This window comes from Athene cunicularia, assembly GCF_003259725.1.
Source record: "Athene cunicularia isolate RWA chromosome 2 unlocalized genomic scaffold, athCun1 chr2_part1, whole genome shotgun sequence".
In the NCBI taxonomy this organism is placed as follows: domain Eukaryota; kingdom Metazoa; phylum Chordata; class Aves; order Strigiformes; family Strigidae; genus Athene; species Athene cunicularia.
In genome coordinates this window covers 20,214,286-20,236,382 of record NW_020799095.1, presented here as the reverse complement: position 1 = coordinate 20,236,382, position 22,097 = coordinate 20,214,286, and the positions used below count along the sequence as shown (strand labels likewise).

General features: G+C 37.9%; 1 protein-coding gene across 1 annotated transcript in view; it reads left to right on the top strand.

Annotated features, from left to right (window-relative positions):
* HDAC9 (histone deacetylase 9) overlaps positions 1–22,097 on the top strand; it is a 281,056-nt gene that overhangs the window by 88,501 nt on the left and 170,458 nt on the right. The window contains exon 12 of the mRNA XM_026843099.1: positions 8,032–8,301. Within this exon, the coding sequence (XP_026698900.1) occupies positions 8,032–8,301 (270 nt within the window). The remainder of the gene's footprint in view (positions 1–8,031; positions 8,302–22,097) is intronic.

Below are 22,097 nucleotides of genomic sequence, written 5' to 3'. Positions count from 1 at the left end.
AGTATGCATTCCATATGTTTAATCAAGATGGCATATGTATATCTCGTAGCCTCAGGTTTTGAAAATATTTCACCTGCCCTCAATTGTCCAAGGAGAAAAGAATTTTTACCAGTTAAGTACTGAGTCTTTGTGCTGTTTGTGAGTATTCACCACAAACCTATCAGTTCATGCATTCCTCACAAAGCAAAGAACCCCACTGACATGTTTTTGTTAGATCATATGCTTATTGACATAAATTCTACCATAGCATTTGGGGATATGTGCTGTGGCATATAGGTACATTTGTCCTGGATATGAAAATTAAATTTAAGTCGCATGCACATATTCCTAGTCACATAGAACTAGGAATGCATTGCACCTCACAAGAGCTAGTCTGGATAAGGAAGTAAAAAGATTCCTGTTGGTTTGGATAATGTTTGTTTCAGTAACATTTTTTTTCGGAGTTAAACTGCAATGAAAATAAATGTTGAGAAGATTAATTCCCTCTCATACTTGAAATACACTTTCATTCTCACATGGATATTTGTAATAAAGAGATAAAACAATTCCTTCTTTTGAGACCTAGTGAACCTAGCTTTTATTCATTACAGCATAGGTTATACACATATGCAGATAGTAGAAATTAAAGTTTAACCTAAGCTTTTTCACTGCCTTGAACCTCCATAACCTACCTCTTTTGACCCAATAACTTCTCATTCTCCTTTATCCCCACTCCCAGAGCAACTAGCCTTCATCAGAAGCACAGTAACTCATCAGAGTAGCAAACACTTAAGGAAGAAGAGGATCATGCTGCCGTCACAAAAGCAGTGGGTTATCTGAGGATACAGGTGGTTTATCAGACTTTACAGTTTACAGCAGCTAGGTTCTACAGCACGGTTCTCAGAAGAACCATTCTGATGAATAGTATTGAAAAATGTCAGTGCTCTAATCATGTATCTGTCTTTTGCAAGTATACACAAAGCCAGGGGAACTTTATTACATACTTAAAAGAAGAAAGCTGGTTTTTAAAAACTGGAATTTAAGGGTAGCCCATACATAAGAGTGTGAGAAAAGATCAAATCATGGAGTGGCTTTTAAGTACTGAATTTAAAACTGCATTCTTTAACCTTTAACTTAAGGTTCACATTGAACAGCCGTGTCTACATAAGGTTTTTGAACTCTGCTAGCATGGTGGAATATACTTTGTTCAATCTTAAAACTTGCCTCTATTTGCAGTTGAAGTTATTTCTTCATTATATAATTTGAGTGGCTTTATAAACTTAAACTCTACAAAGCAGAGTTATTTGAACCTTTAGACAGTAGATATTCTAGACCACAGGTTTTCAACCTTTCCTTCACCATGGGCTCTCTTTAAATACCTTTTGTGGCCACAGACCACCAAGATTTAATTCAAGATTTAAGGCATTAGACTGCATCAAATATTTATTTCAATTTTCTCATGAAGGGTCTTCAGATTTGGAGAGAAGGGGAAATCTGTTAATGCACACACTCCTATTATAATATCTTTATTGCAATGATTCCATATGAATTTAAAATAATAGCATTAACACTCTTCTTGCTCAGATAGCCCATTTTATGGTATTTTAACATGCTAATTCTAAATTTGATGCCAATTTTTGCATTAAAATTTGATGAAAAGTTTTTACAGTTCTTCTCACTTCCCCCCTTCTTTCTCTGTGTTCAGTCACCGTATATTTTTGTTTATGGGTCCAGGGCCACCACTTGGAGGAACAGACTTCAACCCCGTTGTGACCCTAAAGAGAGCTATTGGTTTAAGAAAATGTCTTGATGAGAAAACATGCCTAGTTAAAGTGGGTCCCACCAACCATACTAGCACCAAATACAGTAGTGTGTCAGGGCAGGCAGGGGTGGGGCTTGAGTAGGAGAGGAGGATTGAGGGTATGGGACTGTGGGAAAAGGATGTGCAGTGCGTGCTGCAGGCCAGAGCAAATGTTTCTGGGCTGGACATTCCTCACCCCAGCTTAAAGCTTTCACGGACCTCCTGTGATGACATTGTGGCCCCCCAGGGGTCCAGGAACCACAGGTTGAGAACCACTGTTCTCATGTAGCACTGTTCTCATGTAGACCATGTAGCAAAGCAACCCAGTATCTTCTCATTTCTTAGGACAAGTTTGGGCATGTAGCAAGTGAATACATACTTGTTATTTTCCGTTGTTCTGTCCCTTACTCTTTTGTTCATAGGCTGTATAACGAAAACTGCACAGAGGTTTCATTCCCTCCTTTTCAGTCATAAAAAATATAGAGGTTTTTTTTTTAATAAGGAATATTCAAACATTCTCTTAAAAGTTTTGGTGAGAAAGACCAAAACCATTTTAAGATGACAAGACTATGAAATGCCAGTTGGTCAAGAGCTTAGAACATGTTAATTTCTTCTGGTTTTCCATTTCTCTTTCCTTTTTTCCTTATGTTTAGGACTTCAAGTACTTAAAGCTTTAATATATTTCGCTTGAACCCAGTATTTGAACATCTGCCCTAAACTAAGATGATATGGCATCTGTCAGCCCTTCCTGAAAACTGTGTTGGGTCAGATCTTTTTGGCGGACATATAGGCAAACCTTGCTGTAACAACACAAAGAGGAAGAGAGCAAGTTTCTCCCCACACTATTGATTTTGTATTTATCTTGTATTAACAGCCATTTCTTTTATTTTAGAAAAGAATATACATCAGCAGCAAGCCAGTGCTGCTGTGAGGGTGATAACAAGCAAAATCTAACATAGGTCAGAGGTAAAGAATTCCCCTGGATCATTTCCATTCTGAAAAGAAACAAATCATTGCCAAGAGGTGTGCCTCTGTCCTTAATAACAAAGAGAAGATCCCCTATGGATTATTTCTGGTCAGCTGTCAGATGCCAGGCTTTTGATGTGGGAAACGGTATATGTCTCCACTGAAGTCTGACATTTATACCTGCGGGATCTAGTATGCTGACCTTGTGAAAACATTCTGCAAATGTTGACATCCCATCCAAAAGTAGGTAGAAACTCTCGTCCCAGCTTTCTGGGGAAAAAAAATAATAATGAATGTGAAGTAACCTGAACTCGCCTTGTCTTAGGGAAGATCAGCTTTACCGTTGTCAGCTTTAATATACTTCTGTCCAAATGACAGCTTATTTCCTCATAAGACCCTTTGATCACCATTGCAGATCTTCATTCTGCTCAATAAAGGGAGTCCACGGTCTGAAATCCACCGTTAAAATTATTGCAATCAGGTACCAAAAGACTGGTACTACGATAAAAACCTTAAAATCTTTATGTTATTTGTGTATCTCTGTATCTAGAAAGCATTGACCCTGCCACTTGCAGAAAAAAAGGGTGACTTTGATGTAACTAATGTAAGTGCATAGCCCTTACAGAAGTTTTCATTCAAGAAAATCTCAGAAATCATAATGTGAAGAGTATGTGAACAAAGCCCTCTGTCTTTAAAGGTTATTTTTTGTCACTTGTGATGAATAAAGGCCTGCCTCTGCTGAAGCTAAGTTATCACTGTCTTCACTGGCACCAAGATTTTATTTGATAGTGTGGGAACCCTACATGTGTTCTTAATGTATTTAGAGCAATTTAACAATTTATTTTCAATGGTAAAATCCTCCTCTGCAATGGAGTAGTAAAGCTTAAAATAATGGGACAGTTGGCAGTATGCATTAAAGTATGGGAGCAGTATGGATAATGTTAAAGCTTAGATAAGGAGTACCTGAATTTCAGTTTTCATTCCAGGATGTTAATTGGTTTAAAGCATCTTTGTATAGGGAACCAGTGACTGGGAAAGACTGTGAGGTAAAAAAATTCATTACAAAAAATATAGCGGAAGTGAAAATTTGTTAGTGCTTTGGATGGTGATCATAATTGACCAATATCTGTTCATTAAAAATGAAAAGTAATATGGAAGTTTCTGTTGATTCATTGGTGGGAAAAAATAGGAATATTATTTGTTGTCAATAGGAATATTGAAAAAATACCATTAACCCCAGATTAATCATTCACTTCTCTAAATGATCTTTAATGAAATATGGATCAGGTTCAGCTGGAGTAAATGAATCTAACGTCATTAAACATATTACAACTGAAGTTTTGCTTTCCAACTTAAACATCTGACTAGCACCTTCTGAAGGTGAGAGGTAGCACATTGCTTCTTTCAAATATTCCTTATAGCAGGGGATTATTTGAACAAAACTATAGCAACTGTTGACTGTGTTCAGAACTGAAAAATGCCCAGAGCATCTCCTCCTTTATTGACAACTAATGTTTAAGCCATAATGCAGAGGAATGTTTCTGAAAGATAAATACATCCCTTAGAAACGTTGTACTACATAAGTAACAGAGACAACGGTAAGCAGGTGCCAAGTTGTTTCAGTACAGCTAACAACTAACATAGCTGATCAAAGTAATCTGATATCCACAGGAGAGAAGGAGAAAAGGTATGTTCCATAAGTATATACATGAGTTCTTAGAAATGACTGCCATGTATTTAAAACAAATTATTAATTAAGTAAAGAAAGGTGTGGTGTGCCTGTTGCAGGATTTTGTGCTTTGTCTGCTTGTAATGACATTTTATTTAAAATACAGTATTTTACAAGACCTTATTAGAAAGGAGAAACAAAGGAAGGGGCTGTGGCTGAAGGACCTACATAGTCTGTTGCAATGTCTAGATTCTTTATACTTAGTCTTCCATTTTTCTGTACAAGCAAGCAGATTAGATTGTGTTTGATGCCTTTTTGGGTTGGACTCTTGCAGTTCTGCAACCGAGTTGTCGTCTGTAAATACCTCCTCTCCTGCTGCCACTATTTACTTTGGCTCATGCATATCCCTTACAGTTTAATTTCCTGAGAATAAAAGGAAAAAAAATATAGGTTCCATTAGCATGAAACCATTTTTTTTTAGTGACTCCTTTTGTTGCAATAGTGATACCAGTAAAGTATACTGGTTAAAGAAGACCAATCTGTACAACTCTAATTTGTTAGTGAAAGAGACCGTGGCTTTATTATTATTTTTAAATGTAGCCTTACTAAAACTCAGAAGAAGCAATAATTTTTTCAAAATCAAAAATATGAATTAAAATGAGGAAAAAGTTCTTCATTTACCCACAGATAAATTCAGAAAAAAATGGTAAGTGGGGGTTTGAAGTGAAAGATTTAAACATTAAGTGTAAGCAGAAGTATCCAACTGCATAGTGAAAGGACTTTAGGAGTGTTTCATTCAGGACTCATTTTCTGCTACATAATCCAGCTTTAGATAGAGAGATAAGATAGAAATATTGACTCTAAACTGGTATCTTCATATGTCTCTAGATACTTAATTTTCCACGGTAATACCAGAAGATAACATATAAAATAACATGTTTCTGACTTAGGAGAACCGAACAGTCTCCTTGTAATGCTGCTAATGTAATTACTGGAATAAGATGGGGCCAAACTGCCTTTAAAAATTACTTTAACAAATATGAAAGCATGGTGGTGATACAAAACAGTCAGCTGTGGCTTAGCAGACTGAGCAGCAGGAGTTGTTTTTGGGTGTTGGGTGTCCCTGTCCCCCACACATGCCATCCACTTCTTTTTATCATGCTTCATCATATGAGAGGACATGACTATAGTGCCTCGTAGCCCCTTGCCTCAGGCTTAGTTAAAGTGTAAAGGATGGTTTTTTATAAGATTTTTAGTAAAGATGATAATATGAATGCACTTTGTAAAATCTACTGTGTAATTATATAAAGACTTTCATTTCAGAGTTTTAGAATATTGTATTTGTTTAGCTCCTTCTGTTGCCAAACTCTGGAGCAAATCGCCTTCTGACTGCCATGGCATGGAGCAGGCCCCAAAACAGGAACACTGCAAACTGAAGTGCACACAAATACCACTACAGTCTCCACAGCCCTCTTACATGTGCTTGTATCGCTCCACTGATGACATGCAAAAAGCATTTGAAGGTGTTTCACATATAGATTATATACTGCAGGCCATCATGTATGACCTCAGAAAGTTCAGCAGCAGATCTGTTCTGTACAGCAGCATGAAGAAGAAAGAGCCTGACATAAAAGTGAAAAAGCATAAAAGAAAGGAGAGCATTAATGAGCTAAATATGCATCTTAACTTTGCTGTGGACAAGCACTCATTTTCTCTTGGCTTCCCCTCCAGAATAACCCACCTGATGTCAAGTAACTGGCACATGGAATGGTTTACAGATGGATCAGCATCAGTGACTCTTGTAGCTGTATATGATGATCTGTCACACAGATGTTTCAGCTTGTTTTTGCTTTCTAGCAGCCGGCCAAGCAGCCAGCCCTGCCTTTTTTTTCTTGCTTGAAGAGTGGAGAGGGCTCGCCCACAGAGGTTTAAGTAAGTGATAGAGAGGAGTGTACCCGAACTGAATACATGTAGTTAGCTCTAGTGCCTTCTTGATCAGCGTCATCCCCTGAGAAAAAAACTGGAAAAGATTTATAGGTTTGATCTGAGAATTTTTCCAGATGCTTAATAAAAGGAGACACTGCATTAGTTGCAGTAGTAAGGATTCCCCAGCTTAGAGCATGCCATCTGCAGCATGCAGGACACATGTGTTGTGATTTGCCAGTTGCTACAGTAATTGAAAGGGATTTTTTGTTTGTTACTTTTTAGTAAGCCATTAAACTCCCATTACACCCCAAAAATGAAGTTTTGCTGTGACTGAAGCCTGCAGACTTCCACTGTGGAATTTGTTTCTCCACTGATGTGAGGCATATACATCAGAGCATCCACTGGAACTGCACAAACAGCTCTTTCAACTCTTCTTGTTGACTTTGTGGGAATTCCTGAATCCAGCTGTCGCTTCTGGGTCATAGTTAACATGACAACCCTGCCCTTCACTAGGGTGGCATTTTTCTGTATGCATTAGCAAGCAGAATGAAACTAGATGGTCCATGGATTGGGACAAAAATAGCTATAGTGAAGCCACCCAGTAACTCAGCATATAGCACTAGCTAAAACTCATTTTGAAAGACTTGGTAGGTGTTGGGGTAGGCAGATGGGAAGAGTAAAGTATGTAGGAGTAATAGTAAAATGTGGGGTTTTTCCCCTTTAAGTGTATTTGACCTTGGTGATACAAATAAGCATTTGCTTGAAATCAAGTGGGCCAGCTGAATAAATTATAATTACTCACTTGACCCCACAGATGCTTACTTACATGTATGATTTGTTGCCTCTTTAGACAACGCAGTGATTTTTTTTTTCAGGTTTGGCTTTTTGCATCACATTTGAACTATTTTGGAATATATTTGCTGCATCTTAAATAGTGAAACGTAAACTGTACTTCATTGCAACAGACAGGCATCCGGCACCTCAGCAGAGCTTTACAATAGCAGCTAATGGTGTAAAACCAGTGTTGTCTGGGTAGTTGTGTTATATCATCACCTCTGAAACAGGGATACCTGTATGTGCGTGACAAAAGTTATAGTCTTTCCAGTCACAGACAGACATGTTTGTAGTCTCTTTGTGCCACAGAAGAGGTGCCTGACAGCAAGTCTTTGTCACTGCTCTTTGTCAGCTTTTAGTGCCTTCATAGTAGGTACATAACAGAGAAGCTTGTGTGAATGTTCCCTAATACGCTTGTAGTAAAATATTAACTGGATTAATAATTTTCTTACTTCTTAGACTTCTTTTATTATTTTGTGTTGTGGAAAACAATCTGTAATGTAGTTAAATAAATGTCCTCATTTATGTTTGAAGAGTATGAAGGGAGACTAATTTCTCTTGACCAGCAGCTGTAACAGTGTAACAGAGGTATATGTAATGTTTTCCTCATTCTGCCTTATTTTTAGTTTGATATTACTGTGTGATGCTCCCTACATACATGGTATTTTTTACTGCAGAATAACAAGCGGCCTCAGAAAATTTGGTTCTTTTTTCCCGGTATATTAATATTTTAGCAATGAATAGCTACCCGGTTTTGCTGCGGAAGCTTTAATTTTGTCAGTGCAAATCTAGTACTTCTTGGTGTTTGGCATCAGTGAAAGGAGTCAATAACTGTTCCCCCCCCTTCTCTTTCCAGATGCTATCTAAGTCCATTGAGCAGCTCAAGCAGCCTGGCAGTCACCTGGAGGAGGCTGAAGAAGAGCTTCACGGAGATCCCTCAATGCCAGAAGAGCGAGCTCCCACCAGCGGTGCCAGCGTTAGGGCTGAGAGCAGCAGTGCTGGTGCGGATGACAGAATAGGACAGCAGGTGGGGGCTGTGAAAGTCAAAGAGGAGCCACCGGACAGTGATGAGGATGTTCAAACCCAGCAAATGGAATCTGGGGAGCAAGCTGCTTTTATGCAACAGGTAATAGGCAAAGATTTAGCTCCAGGATTTGTAATTAAGGTTATTATCTGAACATCACGTGCATTTTCTAGGCTTTGATAAGCAATTGTGTTTTGATTCACTGATCTAGCAAATCCTGATTTACTGTTCAAAGAATCTCACAAAGGCAGAAGTGTTGTATGCACATTTGAAAACATAGTGAAGCTCATCCTTATGGCCACTAATTGAGAAAATACCTGTTGCAGTCAATTACTCTACATACATCTTTGCGTAATAGCTGATAGACTTTGTATTAGCCCAGGATTACATTACACCGCTTAGTTCTAGTGAAAGAGAACCCATATTGCCTAGCTTGTTGAGATCAGCAATTGCTGGAATTAGCTTCCAGACCTGATTGATGAAACATTCTTCTTCTCTGATTTTGAATCCTTTGACTTTTGCTTTCAGCTATCTGTATATATTGTATCATACTGTAGTCTTGAACACTGTTAACGTTAGGGTATTTTTTCCCCAGTAGACAGGTACTGACTGCTATATCAGTGGTCCCAGGCTGGTGTATAAAGTATAATTTAGAGAAGAATACAAGGTGGATGTAAAGAGGCAAGGCACTGTTTAAAAATTGTGTTGTTTTCTTTTTTGCACTGCTTAGTTAATTTTTCATTCTGTCTTATTTGATGATACTGTCTGCAGAGACGTTTTTAAATGCAACAGATGCAAGTACTGGTGAGAAGCAAAATGCAGCATTAGGTTCCAATTAGTTATTAGGATATTGCAGGAAAAGCACAGACCTGTTATCGTTGCCATCTGATATCCAATCACCTGTTTATTTTCTTTAAATAAAGACTAATCATACGATATCGCATAACTTTTACTGTTCGGTCTCATGGACAAGGACTAAAATAACGCCTGTGCATAAAATGCCAGCTTGGCAAAAGGAAACCAGATTGTCGGCGACCGTTTCACCAGAGCTGAAAAGTGCAGTGCACGCGTGCAGCCAGCGAGCTGGCGTCCTTTTCTGTTGCTGTAAGATCAGGCAGAGCAAGGCTGGATGCAGTGGAAGGCCCTGTTTATTTAAGTCGATGCTTTGTCAGGTCCCCGCTGTTCTCCTGCAGAAAAGTGATTTTGGGAGGGGGTGCAGGAAATGCCTTATGGAAACAGGAAGCCCAAGTGATTCATGTGCTGAGGAATGCAGGGCAGGGGGGGGACGGGGCAGCGCTCCCTCTGTTTTTAAAGGCACTCTATGAATTGATTTATTGTCAAAGAAAATAACAAAGCGAGTAGGGAAATTGTTAAGGAAGCTTTCCAGTGAAACATTTCCTTCATATTCCCTTTTGATATGTTTACCTTGTTTTATAGGTTTACTTTTCTTAAGCTAGTTAAAGATTCATTGTATTAAGATCCCCTTTAATATGGATAATCCCAAACTGACCTGGAATCCTTGTCAGGTTTTTTTTTCTATTAAAAATATTTATATTTCTAAAGCTGAGGTATTTTAAGGTGCAGTATCCTGTTTCAAAAGAGATAGCTGTTTTGCCAAATATAGAAATTGTTCTAAAATGTTATTAGCATGTGTTGTTTACATTATGCTCTAATACTATTAAATCTCTTATAAAATGTTGCGACTTCTAAAGATACATTATCCTTTTTCCTAGAAGGTCTCCAAACAAATGACTAAATAGCTGCTGTTAATATGAAAGGCCTCCTAGATAGGAAAGATTTATTAATTGAGAAAAACACAGGTGATTTTTATGTGTGTTTCATATTTGAACAGAAATCTTACTCCGTCTTGGATGAAAAAAAAATACATCCACATTCAAAAATAGAAGCATAGAAAAATGAAATTACATGTTTTTTCCCATTCTGTATAATTTTAATTTTCTTTGAAACCTAACTTCAGCCTCATCAAAAAGGGATAGTGCATCTTTTAAAATACATTTTATTTGGGGAGAAACTTGCAAATGAGAAGACTTTTGTACAATATCACTTCAAAGATGTATTCACAAAAGATATTTTTATAATGTCATTCAGGTGAGAAACCCCAATACATTAGTGGACTTTAATTTCACAATCTTCCAAATTTGGATAAAATTAAAATAGAGAAACTACCTGGAACCAGTGAAAAGGAAAACTGGGTTTAAACAACCACATTTCTAATTGATTATTGTCTCTTACATTTTAAATCTACTGTATTTATTATAATTTACACCCTTAGAGGTGATCTCTTGTTTTGTGTTGTAAATATATTCTGTTTGTATGTTCCCTTTTTTTGCCTTCTGATATAAGTCTCTTCCTTTCTCAAATAAAGTTTTTTTTTAAAAGATCCCCTTTCAGATATCTGACTTTGTGTAAATTTGATAACTTAGTTGTGCTTTTGCTTTGTATAATCAAATATGTTTGCTACACATTGTTGAAACAATTCAAGCTTTCAGGAGCAAGGTTTTTATTACACTATTCTTACAATAATTACACAAAGTCTTTTTTTAGTCTCTTGTTTTATCCTACATCAGTCATTATAAGTTTTAGTGAATGTGGAATAGTACTGATGCATGCTCATTTTCCCATCATGGCATCTGTCTTGAACATGTGATCATGTATTGTACCATACAGGAAAAGTAAAGGTGAATCCCAGTTTATTGGCTCTAATTATCCAAAATTCAGATGAACTGAAATAATTTTCATGACATTTCTAAAACCTGCCTAGAACGCTAAAAATGCTGATCTGAAACTGAGCTTTAATAACCTCTTTGATATTCCTTGAGACCTCTGCAAAACTAGAGTCCACCTGTAAATATGTTGGGGAGGAGGGAATCCACGAACTTCGCAGGCATTAAAGCAATTGTAAGAGTCAGTGAGGTCTGACTTTAGAGAAACACCTAAGCACTTCCATGAAGACGTTAAATGCTTTGTGATATTTCCTGAACTTTGCTTCAGATTACAGAGAGAAATAGTTTGTACTGCATAACAATCCCTGTTGATACAGGACGTGAATTATTACTACCAAAAGAGTTCATAAAATTATTGTATTCTAGCTCTTCTAACTGTTCATTTAAATTGCAGCAGCTGTTAACAGCTTTGATTCTGGTATAGTTTTGACTGAAACAAAATGCTTTCAACAACAGAAGTTTGTAAGAATAAATATTTACATAAATAAAATTCAATTATTTTCACAACAGCAAAGTAATACTTAATCAGTAATACAACCTAGAAATTCAGATAAAAAGTCAAGTTTTAGCTTAGGAAAGCTTAAAACTAGCATTAACAGCATAGCATTATACTGCTTGCCCTATTTTTTATTATGTATTTAGAATCTCATGTCTATATGTAAATCATGTGTTCAATGGGGGTTTTATTGAGATGCCTTTTGTTTAAATACTCATGTCAGAATTAGAAGAGCAACCACAAATGTATTCAATTTACAACATTCCTGTTTGGGAGTCTACACCTTTTTTTTTTTTTTTCTAAATTACGTTTACCATGCATCAAAGCACCCATAATGAAGAAAATAATCAAAATTTAATACACCAGCCTTATCTTTTTCTTTTTTTTTTTTTTTTTTTAATAACAGATGTTTATTCCGTCCTGTTGTCCAAAAAATAAATGCAGTATAGCTGCCAATTTAGAAGTAATTACTACTAAATGAGGGAGAATGCTTCATAATATTTAAATACTCAAGACAGACTTGTATTACTGGAATGCAGATACCGTAACATTAGACTTTTTCTCATTTTGTGGCATTAACAGAGTAGGATTAAAAGCTGATCACTTCAGCAAAGCAGGAGCACTCCAGACACTACCACCACTCATCCTTTCTATTCAGCAATTCATTTATGCACTATCTTCATTCCATCTTCATTTTCATCGGGATCACTAAGATACTCCATGTTACTTAAGCCAACTCGACCCTGTTTTTATCTTCACTGGCATTCTGAGGTAAAAAATCTATGAACATTAGTCCCAAGCACCAATCTAAAAATGTTTACTTATCTCTCCCCCTTATGAACACTTCACAATTTGCAGCCAAAATTAGCTAAGCCAAGTTAATTTCCTTACTGTATTCTGTCCCACTAGCAGCATGTCCTACTTATCCACTTAAGAAATGTTTGTTTGCTTTTCATTTATTTGTTTAGTTTCTGATTTCCTTACGCGGTTCCCATCATCTGGGTGGTAGTGGGGCTTCTGTACCTCCTTTCTCAGTGGAGGAATATAGCTTAGAACACCATATGTTGAATTTCTGTTCAGGCAAACAGAAGAGCATCCTGGATAAAATAATCTTCTCTGAGCTAGAGCAATAATCTCAGTGATTTTTGTGCAATTTTACCACTCTATTTGGTAGACTCTGTGATGTGCCTTTTTTTTTTTTTTTTCTTTCCCCCCCTCTTTTAATTCAGCCTAATTTGGAATTAGATTTAAAGGCAAAAAATACAATTAGCTCAAACTGCATAGCCAGCAGAAAATCTGGGTTTCACGGCCATGCTCACTCACACACACACAAATGGGACTGGAAAGGGGCATCCTTTAGGTGTGTTCTGGTTTCTGGTCCCCGTTTGCTGAGCTCAAGCGTCACACACCTTTTGCTTATTTTGAATTCTGGCCCCGTAACTCATCTAGCCCATACAGGATAACTTCTCTGTCTACCTGTGGACATGCACAGGTACTGGAGACTCCCCAAGGGTGATTTCATCAGCAGCTGAGAGATAAAAGGGTACTAGCTTCGTGATTTGAAATCATTCAGCAATGTCTGATGATGACTGTATGGGGCCTTAGTCACTAGAGTCACTTAGACCAGATACTTATTTGTAAATGATTCAGGGCTTTAATTAGCTGATTAAATGAGATGTTTTGAATCGGGCTGTGGAACCTTTGTTGCATTTATTTTACTTTTCTTTCCATAGTTGCCTTGAAGTAACTGTATTGACAAGAGTACACAGCTCAGAAATATAAGGGAGTTGTCTGGAGGCTACGCTGTTAGAAGTACCCCTCTGCACACTTGGTCCTTCCAAGGTGGTAGCATGTTGCAACATTTTTGACCTTGAGAAGTGCTGTGAAGGGCAGGGTAAATGGAAATGTAAGTTTTGAACAATGTCAGACTTTCAAATGAAACTTCCCTCTCCTCTCCTCCCTTCTAGATGAGGTTGCAACTGCAGTCTTACAGATACTAGTTCAATTCACTGTTTGTTTGGTTTTTTGTAGGCTACTTTAGTTGTCTCCTTTAACTGTGCAACCAGTAAGAGAAGCACTAACCTTGTACCTTTCTGCCATTCCTCAAGTCTGTGAGTGCACAGTCCCAGTACAACCTTTACATAGCATAAGATGGCACTATGGTTTCTGGGATCAGACTTGAGCCATAGACTGTCTGGATGGAGTGAGGGCGCAGAGGGCTGTGCAGTTGGATTTGTTTTGTGAAAATTTGTAATTCATCTACATGAGGAGAAGCCTCATCTGAATATTTAGCTGGCTTTCTGTCATCTTTACTGTTAAGGTCCTGTCCATCTCTATCAAGTTTCTAACTGTGGTCTTTAAAAATTATGCTACAGGAAGAAGAATATTTGGGTTTTTTAATGCCAATTCTATGTGAATAATGCATAATAATGAGAATAATTACAAGTAATTATTATTTCCCAGTTGAAAATAATCAATTTATTTCAGAAAGTATCAAATCTACTTTTTTAATGATCACCGAGTAGATTATTATTTTTGTTTGTGTTTCCTATTGTAAACTTTCAGTTATAGAAGGCAATAAGCCATTTTATCACATAATTAAATCAAGAACTGATTGACCATGTGTCACTACAACAGAAAAAAACCTACTTCATTTCACTGGTACCTGCACAGAATAATGTTGATACCGCTTTTATTTTTGATCCAAGACTTTTTATGATTCTTTTCCTCCTTCAGATACTTACAGTATAACACCTTGATACTTTTGTTACTGCTCCCATTTGTCAGAGAAAGTGGCATGTAAAGGAGACTGCTGGGACAACACTAGGCAAAATTACTTAATCAGGGGTACATAACTAGCATGAATCAGAAGTCTGTAAGCCCACATCCCAGTAATTATCACTTCACATTTTGACAGTCAGATGATACTTTCATACCATTGGGCAATTTATCATTTCCTGTATCAGACAGCACAGGGTTTTATTATTATTGTCATTGAAGAGGATTATATGTTCTTGGAAAGCTGTTTCTTTAAACGCTCCATTTTTTGTAGAATTCTGATGTGACCTCTAAATGTCTTTCTCTCTGACATATGCACACACACACACACACACGCGCGCGTTTTCATTTTCATCCTTCCCTTAAAATATGAGAGTGAATAAATGCATGCCTCAGTATTTTGCTGGCTAAATCTTCATAAAGCTCCGTTGTTTAATGTCCTGGAAGAGCAGCTTGGCCTGAATGCCCTTGAGACATAGGTGCTCTAATGCAGAAAGCAGTGCATAATCTGTCTCCTCTCATGTTCTGGCCTGTGACCTTTGGATCCCCAGGAGACCAAGGAGGTCTTTCTGTTCATACTGCCTGTATTTCCTCAACAATGGGTTTTGTGAAAATTACAGCTATGAGAATGCAGCAACACAGCGATGGCAAGGGCTTAAGAAGGCTTAGCTCAGGTTCTCTGTAAAGCAGCTAGTGAAGCATGGAGGATTCAGTCTCCAACCCCTTCCTTAGGCTTTTCCTTTTGCTCTCGTCAAGAAGAGCACTGTGATAGTTTTTAGGTGGCAGCTTGCAGATTTTTAAAGCAGATCTCCGTTATTCAACAGACCCAGAAGGAGCACAGGGCAGAAGTGCTGTCGGGAAATGATCTCCCCCTGTGCACAGAGGAATAGCTACTGAGACGACGCTTCTAAGGCTTGCTCTCCTAGATCTTCCTCTGCTGAAAATACTAGTTTAAGAGCTACTACACATCAGAGAGCATGGCTCCATCACTCAGCTACCTGACTGCACAAAGGAACAGATGGTGATCAGATTTCCTGTATTTCTTGTCCATTTTGATCCATTTTGATAACTTGTCTTAGGGCATCAAAAGCTCCCAAGCCCAACAGTACATCCCTTGACATCTTCCTTTCTTTTTTGTTCTCACAATTTACGTAAATTTGTACAGGTCTTTTGTCATAGTTTTCCATTAGTTTCTACACAGATTTCAGTTTTCTGAAGCTACTAACTTTATACAAAGAGCTTCAAAGCTCCTCTGTTAATGTTTCAGACAGAAAAATAAAAATGGCAGTGCTGAATATTGGTGCCATCACGACAGGCTCAGCCCAGGGACACCTGACTTCAATAGCTCTTATTTGGCCATTCCAGCAGGTAATTAGGTCTCACTAAGTTTCAGTTAAAATACATGCAGCATTACCCTTTGTGTTGTGTGGGTAAATTTTTTCGTAAGAGTCTCCATCCCTCCTCAGGCAGGCTCTGAGAACAGAAATGCAGGCAGCACAGGATCAGCAATAAAAAGGGAACAGGAACAAGATTCATTCCCACAGAAAGAGACTGAGAATGAGCATGGGGACTGTTACTTATCTGTGTTGATGGATAATGCACTGAGTAGGATGCTCATGTTCCCAAGTCAATTGACTGTGTTCAAGTTAGATACTATTATATGTCACTATTATGGTAGCTTGGACCATCCTGTAAAAGAAGTAATCCTTTCTTTCATCTATCTGGCCCTTTCCCTCCAGCTTTTAATGAAGGAAAAAGACTCAAAGCACATTAACTCAGTTTCATTTTCAAGTTCTGCTTTCATGCAAGAATGTAATTTGCTAAGAAGTTACATCAGGGATGAGCTGACATGGGGGAGTATTGCCATTGGCCTGATGAGGCATCATTCTCGGCTCCACCTGGTTCCAGCACTGTGAGTGATCCAGTAGCTGCACTCTCAAGCCTTGCACTGTTTCATCCACAAGCAGTTCCCACAGCCATTGATGACCAAGATGCTTTTAGGCTGTGAAATTTCTTGGCATAAAACACATTCAGTCAGAGAAGAAGCAGTGGGTTCAGTGTGGTGGGATGCCAGACCAACAGGAGTACAGTGTTTGGGAAGATGCTGTCACAAAGGTGAGCTGCAGGCGGTCACCACAGAGAGTCAGCTTCATAACAGTTTCCTTCACAGATTTGGTTTTCAGTACCCAGTCCTAGAGGCCATGACAAAGTGGGTCATTTAAGCCTTAAAGGATACTGTGAACTTAGCTGGTCAATGATAGAAGTCGGTGTTTGGTTCTCTTTCTTCAGTCATGGCCACCTACACATTGAGCGTCATTGCAAAAGGATGAATGCTAACTTATAGACAGATAACTCAAAGTGGGTTAGGTACATTAGAGAAGAAAAAGTTTTGAAGGCTGTTTACATCTTCCTACCTGGATCAGCTCTATGGTGTCTACATGCTCTTCTGCATGATTAGTTCAGCTAGTAATTAAGGAAATCACAAGATGGGTCAATTTATGCTTGATGCATAGCAAGTTATTATTTATGGAGTGCTGCTATTTCTTATTTTTACATTCTTCTGCTTTAATATGGATGCTAAGTATTGAAAAAAAGTAATTTTCAAGTGAGGGGTTTAGAAGTGGAGGAGGTTGGAAAGGACACAATCCCACGGACATTAGTTGCATTCAACCTGAAGAATCCTGTAATTTATGTTAAGAAGAACCAATATATACATATTTTTCTCTTCTGTGTTACAAAGTTCATCCATTTTATGAAGAACTTGGGCCTAACAAAACAAGGAGATTCAAGCCCTGCAGCTGACTACACAGCTGAGATATTCTATGCAAAATGAGAAGCTGGAAAATACTGTCTCACAACTTGACCCCTACCAAAACCCAGGCCCACTCCTCAGCTATTGCCTTCTCCACAGCTTACTCTTACAGTGCTCTTGAACCAGCAATGAACAACTACCAGTCACTACTGCCACTGTACTCAATCCCTGTGTTGTATAGCTTATGAGAAGTGTTGTGCTGGAGGAGGTCTTCAGGGCTTGTAGCAGGTCTTTGGAATGAAGAATAGGAACCAGGACAGGAAAAACAAAACTGTCCAAGTCCTTTGGTCTGAGTAATTCACCAAAGCATCACTGAGGGCAAAACTGAATTACTTTCTTTAACACTGGCAGAAACCACTGGACTGAATTTCACATGATTTCCTAAGTACACAACAGCATTATAAGAGCAAAGAAATGCTACCAAGTTCTCCCTATAGGCTAAATCTCCTCTGTGCCGCTGAAGCAGCTGAGGTGGTTCACAGGGATGGAGGCTCCTCACAGCACATAACTTGTGTCCCTAAAATAGGCAATGTTGGAGAAGCACCAAAAGGTGAAAGATCTGCTTTCCAAGAACATTTTTTTCAACATCAGAACAATTATACACAAAGCTGCCACAGTGTTTCTCCCCTTCAGTGAATAACTCGTCACCAGAAACTTCCCTAGCCCTTTCTCCCTCCTGTGGGCATCCTGCCAGGTGTCCCCTGGTTTCCCAGCCCCTCAGCCAAGCTCTCCAGATCTGCCCTATTTCTGATGGTCAGAAGGCATAAGCGATCCTCTTGGGAAGGGCCGTGAGTCTTTAGTTACCAGTTGCTTCACACATGCACTTGTCCACCCCATGGCGGGGTTGGCTCCTGACAGGGAAAGGACAGTGACTGGAGGCCAAGGCCAGCTGTGAAGCAGGAGGAGCAGATGGAGAGGCATCTTCCTCACTCCAGCACTGCTGTGGAACATAACGTAAAGCTTCTTACAGGACACCTTATAGTTAGGCTTGAGAGCCCTCCTTAGCATCAGAGCAGCTCCATCCCCTCCTGAGGATGACAACATTACTTCAGCAAGAGGCTCCAGATGCAAAGAACTTTCTCTGCTGCAAAAAACTTTCTCTATTGTCTTTGTTCTCAGAAGACAAGATGGTAATGAGGGATTAACTGCTTTGCCTTTTAACCAATCGTTTTAACCCATTTCACAGAAAATTCAGGCTAAATAATTTAAGTTGAAATGCACTAATCCTTTCAGGGAATAGAAGAGTTCAGAGAGTTGATGTTGTTTAAAAATAAAAAAGAGCTCTGCCAGCTACTGTCAACATGAGTCATTGGTTTTCACTTTTGTGTCATTGTTGTCTAATTATTTGAGATTCACTGTTAAACAAAATTTTTGCTGATCAAATAATGGATATTAGTAAAGAAAGCATTCAAAAGAGTAGAGTAAAAAAGTCACAATTCCTAATTCTCATGCTGACTACATCTTGAATCTCACTTCAATAACCTGAGAAATACTCTAACTGCTAAAGACTGAGCCAAGAGTATCAATGTTCTATCATCTTTGTTACATTACCTTTTAAAGATAAATTGACATTTATTTTTCCAGCTGGAAGCCTGTACCTTGATTTTATTGAATTGAATCCGTTATTAAACTTAATATTGTAGTTCAGGGCTGGACCTGAAATTCGAAGCACTGTTATTTCTTATCTGAGCATTCTGGGTCAAAGAGACGGATAAAGAAAAAATGGAATGTCCAAAATGCTTATGAAATTATCCGGTATATATTTCACCAGAAAACAGTGAGATACATTTTTAACTTACTTTCATAGACAGGTTTTCATGTGCTGAGATAGTTTTCCCAAAATTTGTAATTCTCTTTACCTTGTGAGCATTTTATAGTCTTCAGAATTTATCATTTATAGGAAATGTTCCTGCATGTCATAATATACCTCAAGGACTGGACATTTATAAATCAGTGACCTCACTGACTGATAGTTCCTTCTAAAGTGATTTGCAGCCTTTTCCCTATTGTGTAAAACCAGAACAAAACAGAAATACCAGTGATTTAATTTGGCATCATCAACCACTGAAAGATGAGTCAGAAATAGATTAGCAAGCATTCTAGTTGATCTTAATACTGCAGTGACAAGTAAATTCAAGGATGACAGATGATCCCACTGACTAGCAATTCTTCTGACTGTATTACAACATGGATAAATGTGCTGTCTTTTCTAACTGGCCATGAAAACAGAAATTTGAATTCATATTCCTGTGGAAAACAGGACTGAAACAGAAATTCCTTTTTAATACATGTTTGTAGGGCCTGGCTATGGTAAATATATTAGGATCTCAGTTTGTAAGATACTCAAGATGTTTCTCTTAACTTTATTGGGAGGATTTCATTTTTTACCTCTGAATCAGAGCATCAGCACCACCCTCCAGTGTAAACTCAGTAATGCTTCCTGAATGTTCACATGCTCAGAGCATTTTGAGCTGCACCTTTAAAAATAAATAAATAAGGAATTAACTTGTTTGGCATTTCAGGCCAGTGACCAAAGCCAGGGAGCCTGGTGAGTATGCTACTATATTCCCTTTAACTTTATTTTTGTGGGCATCATGCATTTTTAAAATGGTTATACATTTCCCTGAACCAGTGTAATATAAAAGATTTACTGTTACAGTTTGTGTGTGGCCAGGCAATGGCATATGGAAAACATGTTTCCTGCTATTTAATTTAATTACTCTAATCACGTGCCAGCCCCGGGCATGTCATTCTGGACCTCTGAGGCTCTTTGTCTGTCAAAGAGATGGACAATATCTTGGCTTTGTTTAGTTGCTCTGCAGGCTGCAGATAAAACCACTGAAATACTGACTGTTTGTTTAACCAAAACTTTGCATTTTAACCATTTGGCTTTGATTTTTTGTTTTACAAGAAAAGGTGACATTTTGGCCTTGGTGAGCTGAAAAGGAAATATTAGGGATATGAAGAAGAACTGTCACTTTTGGGGCTTCATAGATGAAAAAGAATACTCTAGCCTTCTGGTCAGAAATCGGCTTTGTTAGCAGAAACTTAAGACATGCATCACTGTTATTTTAGAGTTGCCTGTTAGCAAGGGCAGCTGGAAAAGCCCTGTTTATAACTGCTCCTTTCTAATATGGTTAGCCCTTCATTCAACAGTTTCAGTAGATTTTTGTTTCTTTCATTTTAATAAATGAAACTGTAATGGGTGAAACTAATTAAGATTCCATAGCAAATAATCATACCAGTAATGTTGCATCTAGGTATGTTAGCTTTTATGTTAACATTCTACAGTTATTTTTATATAAAAAATATCTGCAAATTGCATCTTTAAGTCTTTTGACAAAAATTTAAGAGCAGACAGATTACAGTACTCCATTCATATCATAAACCCCAACTCTACAGAGAAATTAATCACATACTTAGCTTTAAGTATGTGCTTAACACCACCACTTCCTTCACTTGTAAGCAAATGCTCAAGTCCACGTTTTTCTGCATCCAGAAGTGATACTAAAGAGTACTTTAGACTATATGAGGATATAATTTCTAACAATCACGCTGTCAGAAGAGGAAAGAATAAAAACCAGCTTTTAATAAAATTAGTTCCGTCTTATAAGGAATTACTACACATAGAAAGACTTCTCTATTCTTATGGGTTTGGAAACCTAATGAGCTTCAGTTACTGTAAATTTCAACAGTTAAATAATCGACCTCTTTATACGGTAGTGTGCCAGTATCCTGCCAGTTTTCAAACTATATTGTATGAAAGAGGATGGGCAGAAGGTCTGTGAATATGCTCTCAAGAACTCTGCATCATCAGAGGGAATCATTGGATGGGATGGGATGCAAAAAGGAGTCTCCATCTGAGCAGACCTTATATATTTCTGATATTTCAGTGTATGGTTATCCAACTGGCTTTTCTTTCTCCCCTGTTTTCTAGCTGAATCAATAGGTCCAATAAATACAAATTCTTTCTTCTAAATTACACAGTACAGCAATGCTAGAATTAAATATTTTGTTACTGTATACTGAGTTACAGCTCCCGTCCCACTTCGCTTTGAGCTAACCACTAGATGACACTACTTCCCACTTACTTAACAGGTGTGGGTATATGCTCCCATCTTCCTATATACCAGTTCACATATTTGCATGCTTCTTGACCAAACAACTTCAAAATGACTATTATACAGGAATTATCTTCACCACTGTACATTTTGATGAATTTTGTGTATATACACACAGGTATTTAGGTGTGTGCCTGAAGGTGTACACAAGCATTACAAGCAGTGCGCATGTGTCTTTGCATGATTTATAGAAAACATGTATTGTAACTCAATATGTGAGTCTTTAGGGTGTTATAACTTAGCAAGTGTCAATGAAAGCTCTACTTTAAAGAAACCAAGAAAAACTTAATAGGCTGGAGTTTGTGGAGAATATTCCCCTTGCCCCCTATACCACCCCCCAAAAAAAGGGTTACTGTATTGAATTCTGTAGTGTGATTCTGGAAAGACTGGGCATAGGGGGAAAAATATTATGCTGAGGAGTCAGGCAAGAGCAGGCTGCACTGTTCAAAACAAAAAATGACAAACTGTGAGGAGAAGGACACAGAAGGGCCATCATGCATATCCATAAGGAGGCTGCTGCTGTGCTTTTTAAATTAGGAAGAATGACCTTTCCAGAAGGATGTGTGGAAAGAATCCCACATTTCTAAAAATCTGATTTTCAGAAATCCAGAAGCTCCAGATTACTTGAAAAACAGCTCCTCCAAAGTTACATTTATGCTACTATAATAAATTGCATTCAGAAGGGCATGAGGATATGGAAGTGGAGTAACAGCACCTTCTGATACACTTTTATTTTTGCCTATGTCAACAAGCATCTTGCTTTGCTAAGATTCATCAAAATGATGAATTTGCTCTACATGTGCTATAAGTGTATACATGTGATGTGATGTGATAAATGATATATTTAATTTAAAGCGTATTTTAAATGGCCATACTAAAACATGTCTTTAAAATCTGCCTGTCATCTACTAGTTTGACAATGTACTACCCATAGTCAAAGCAAAAGT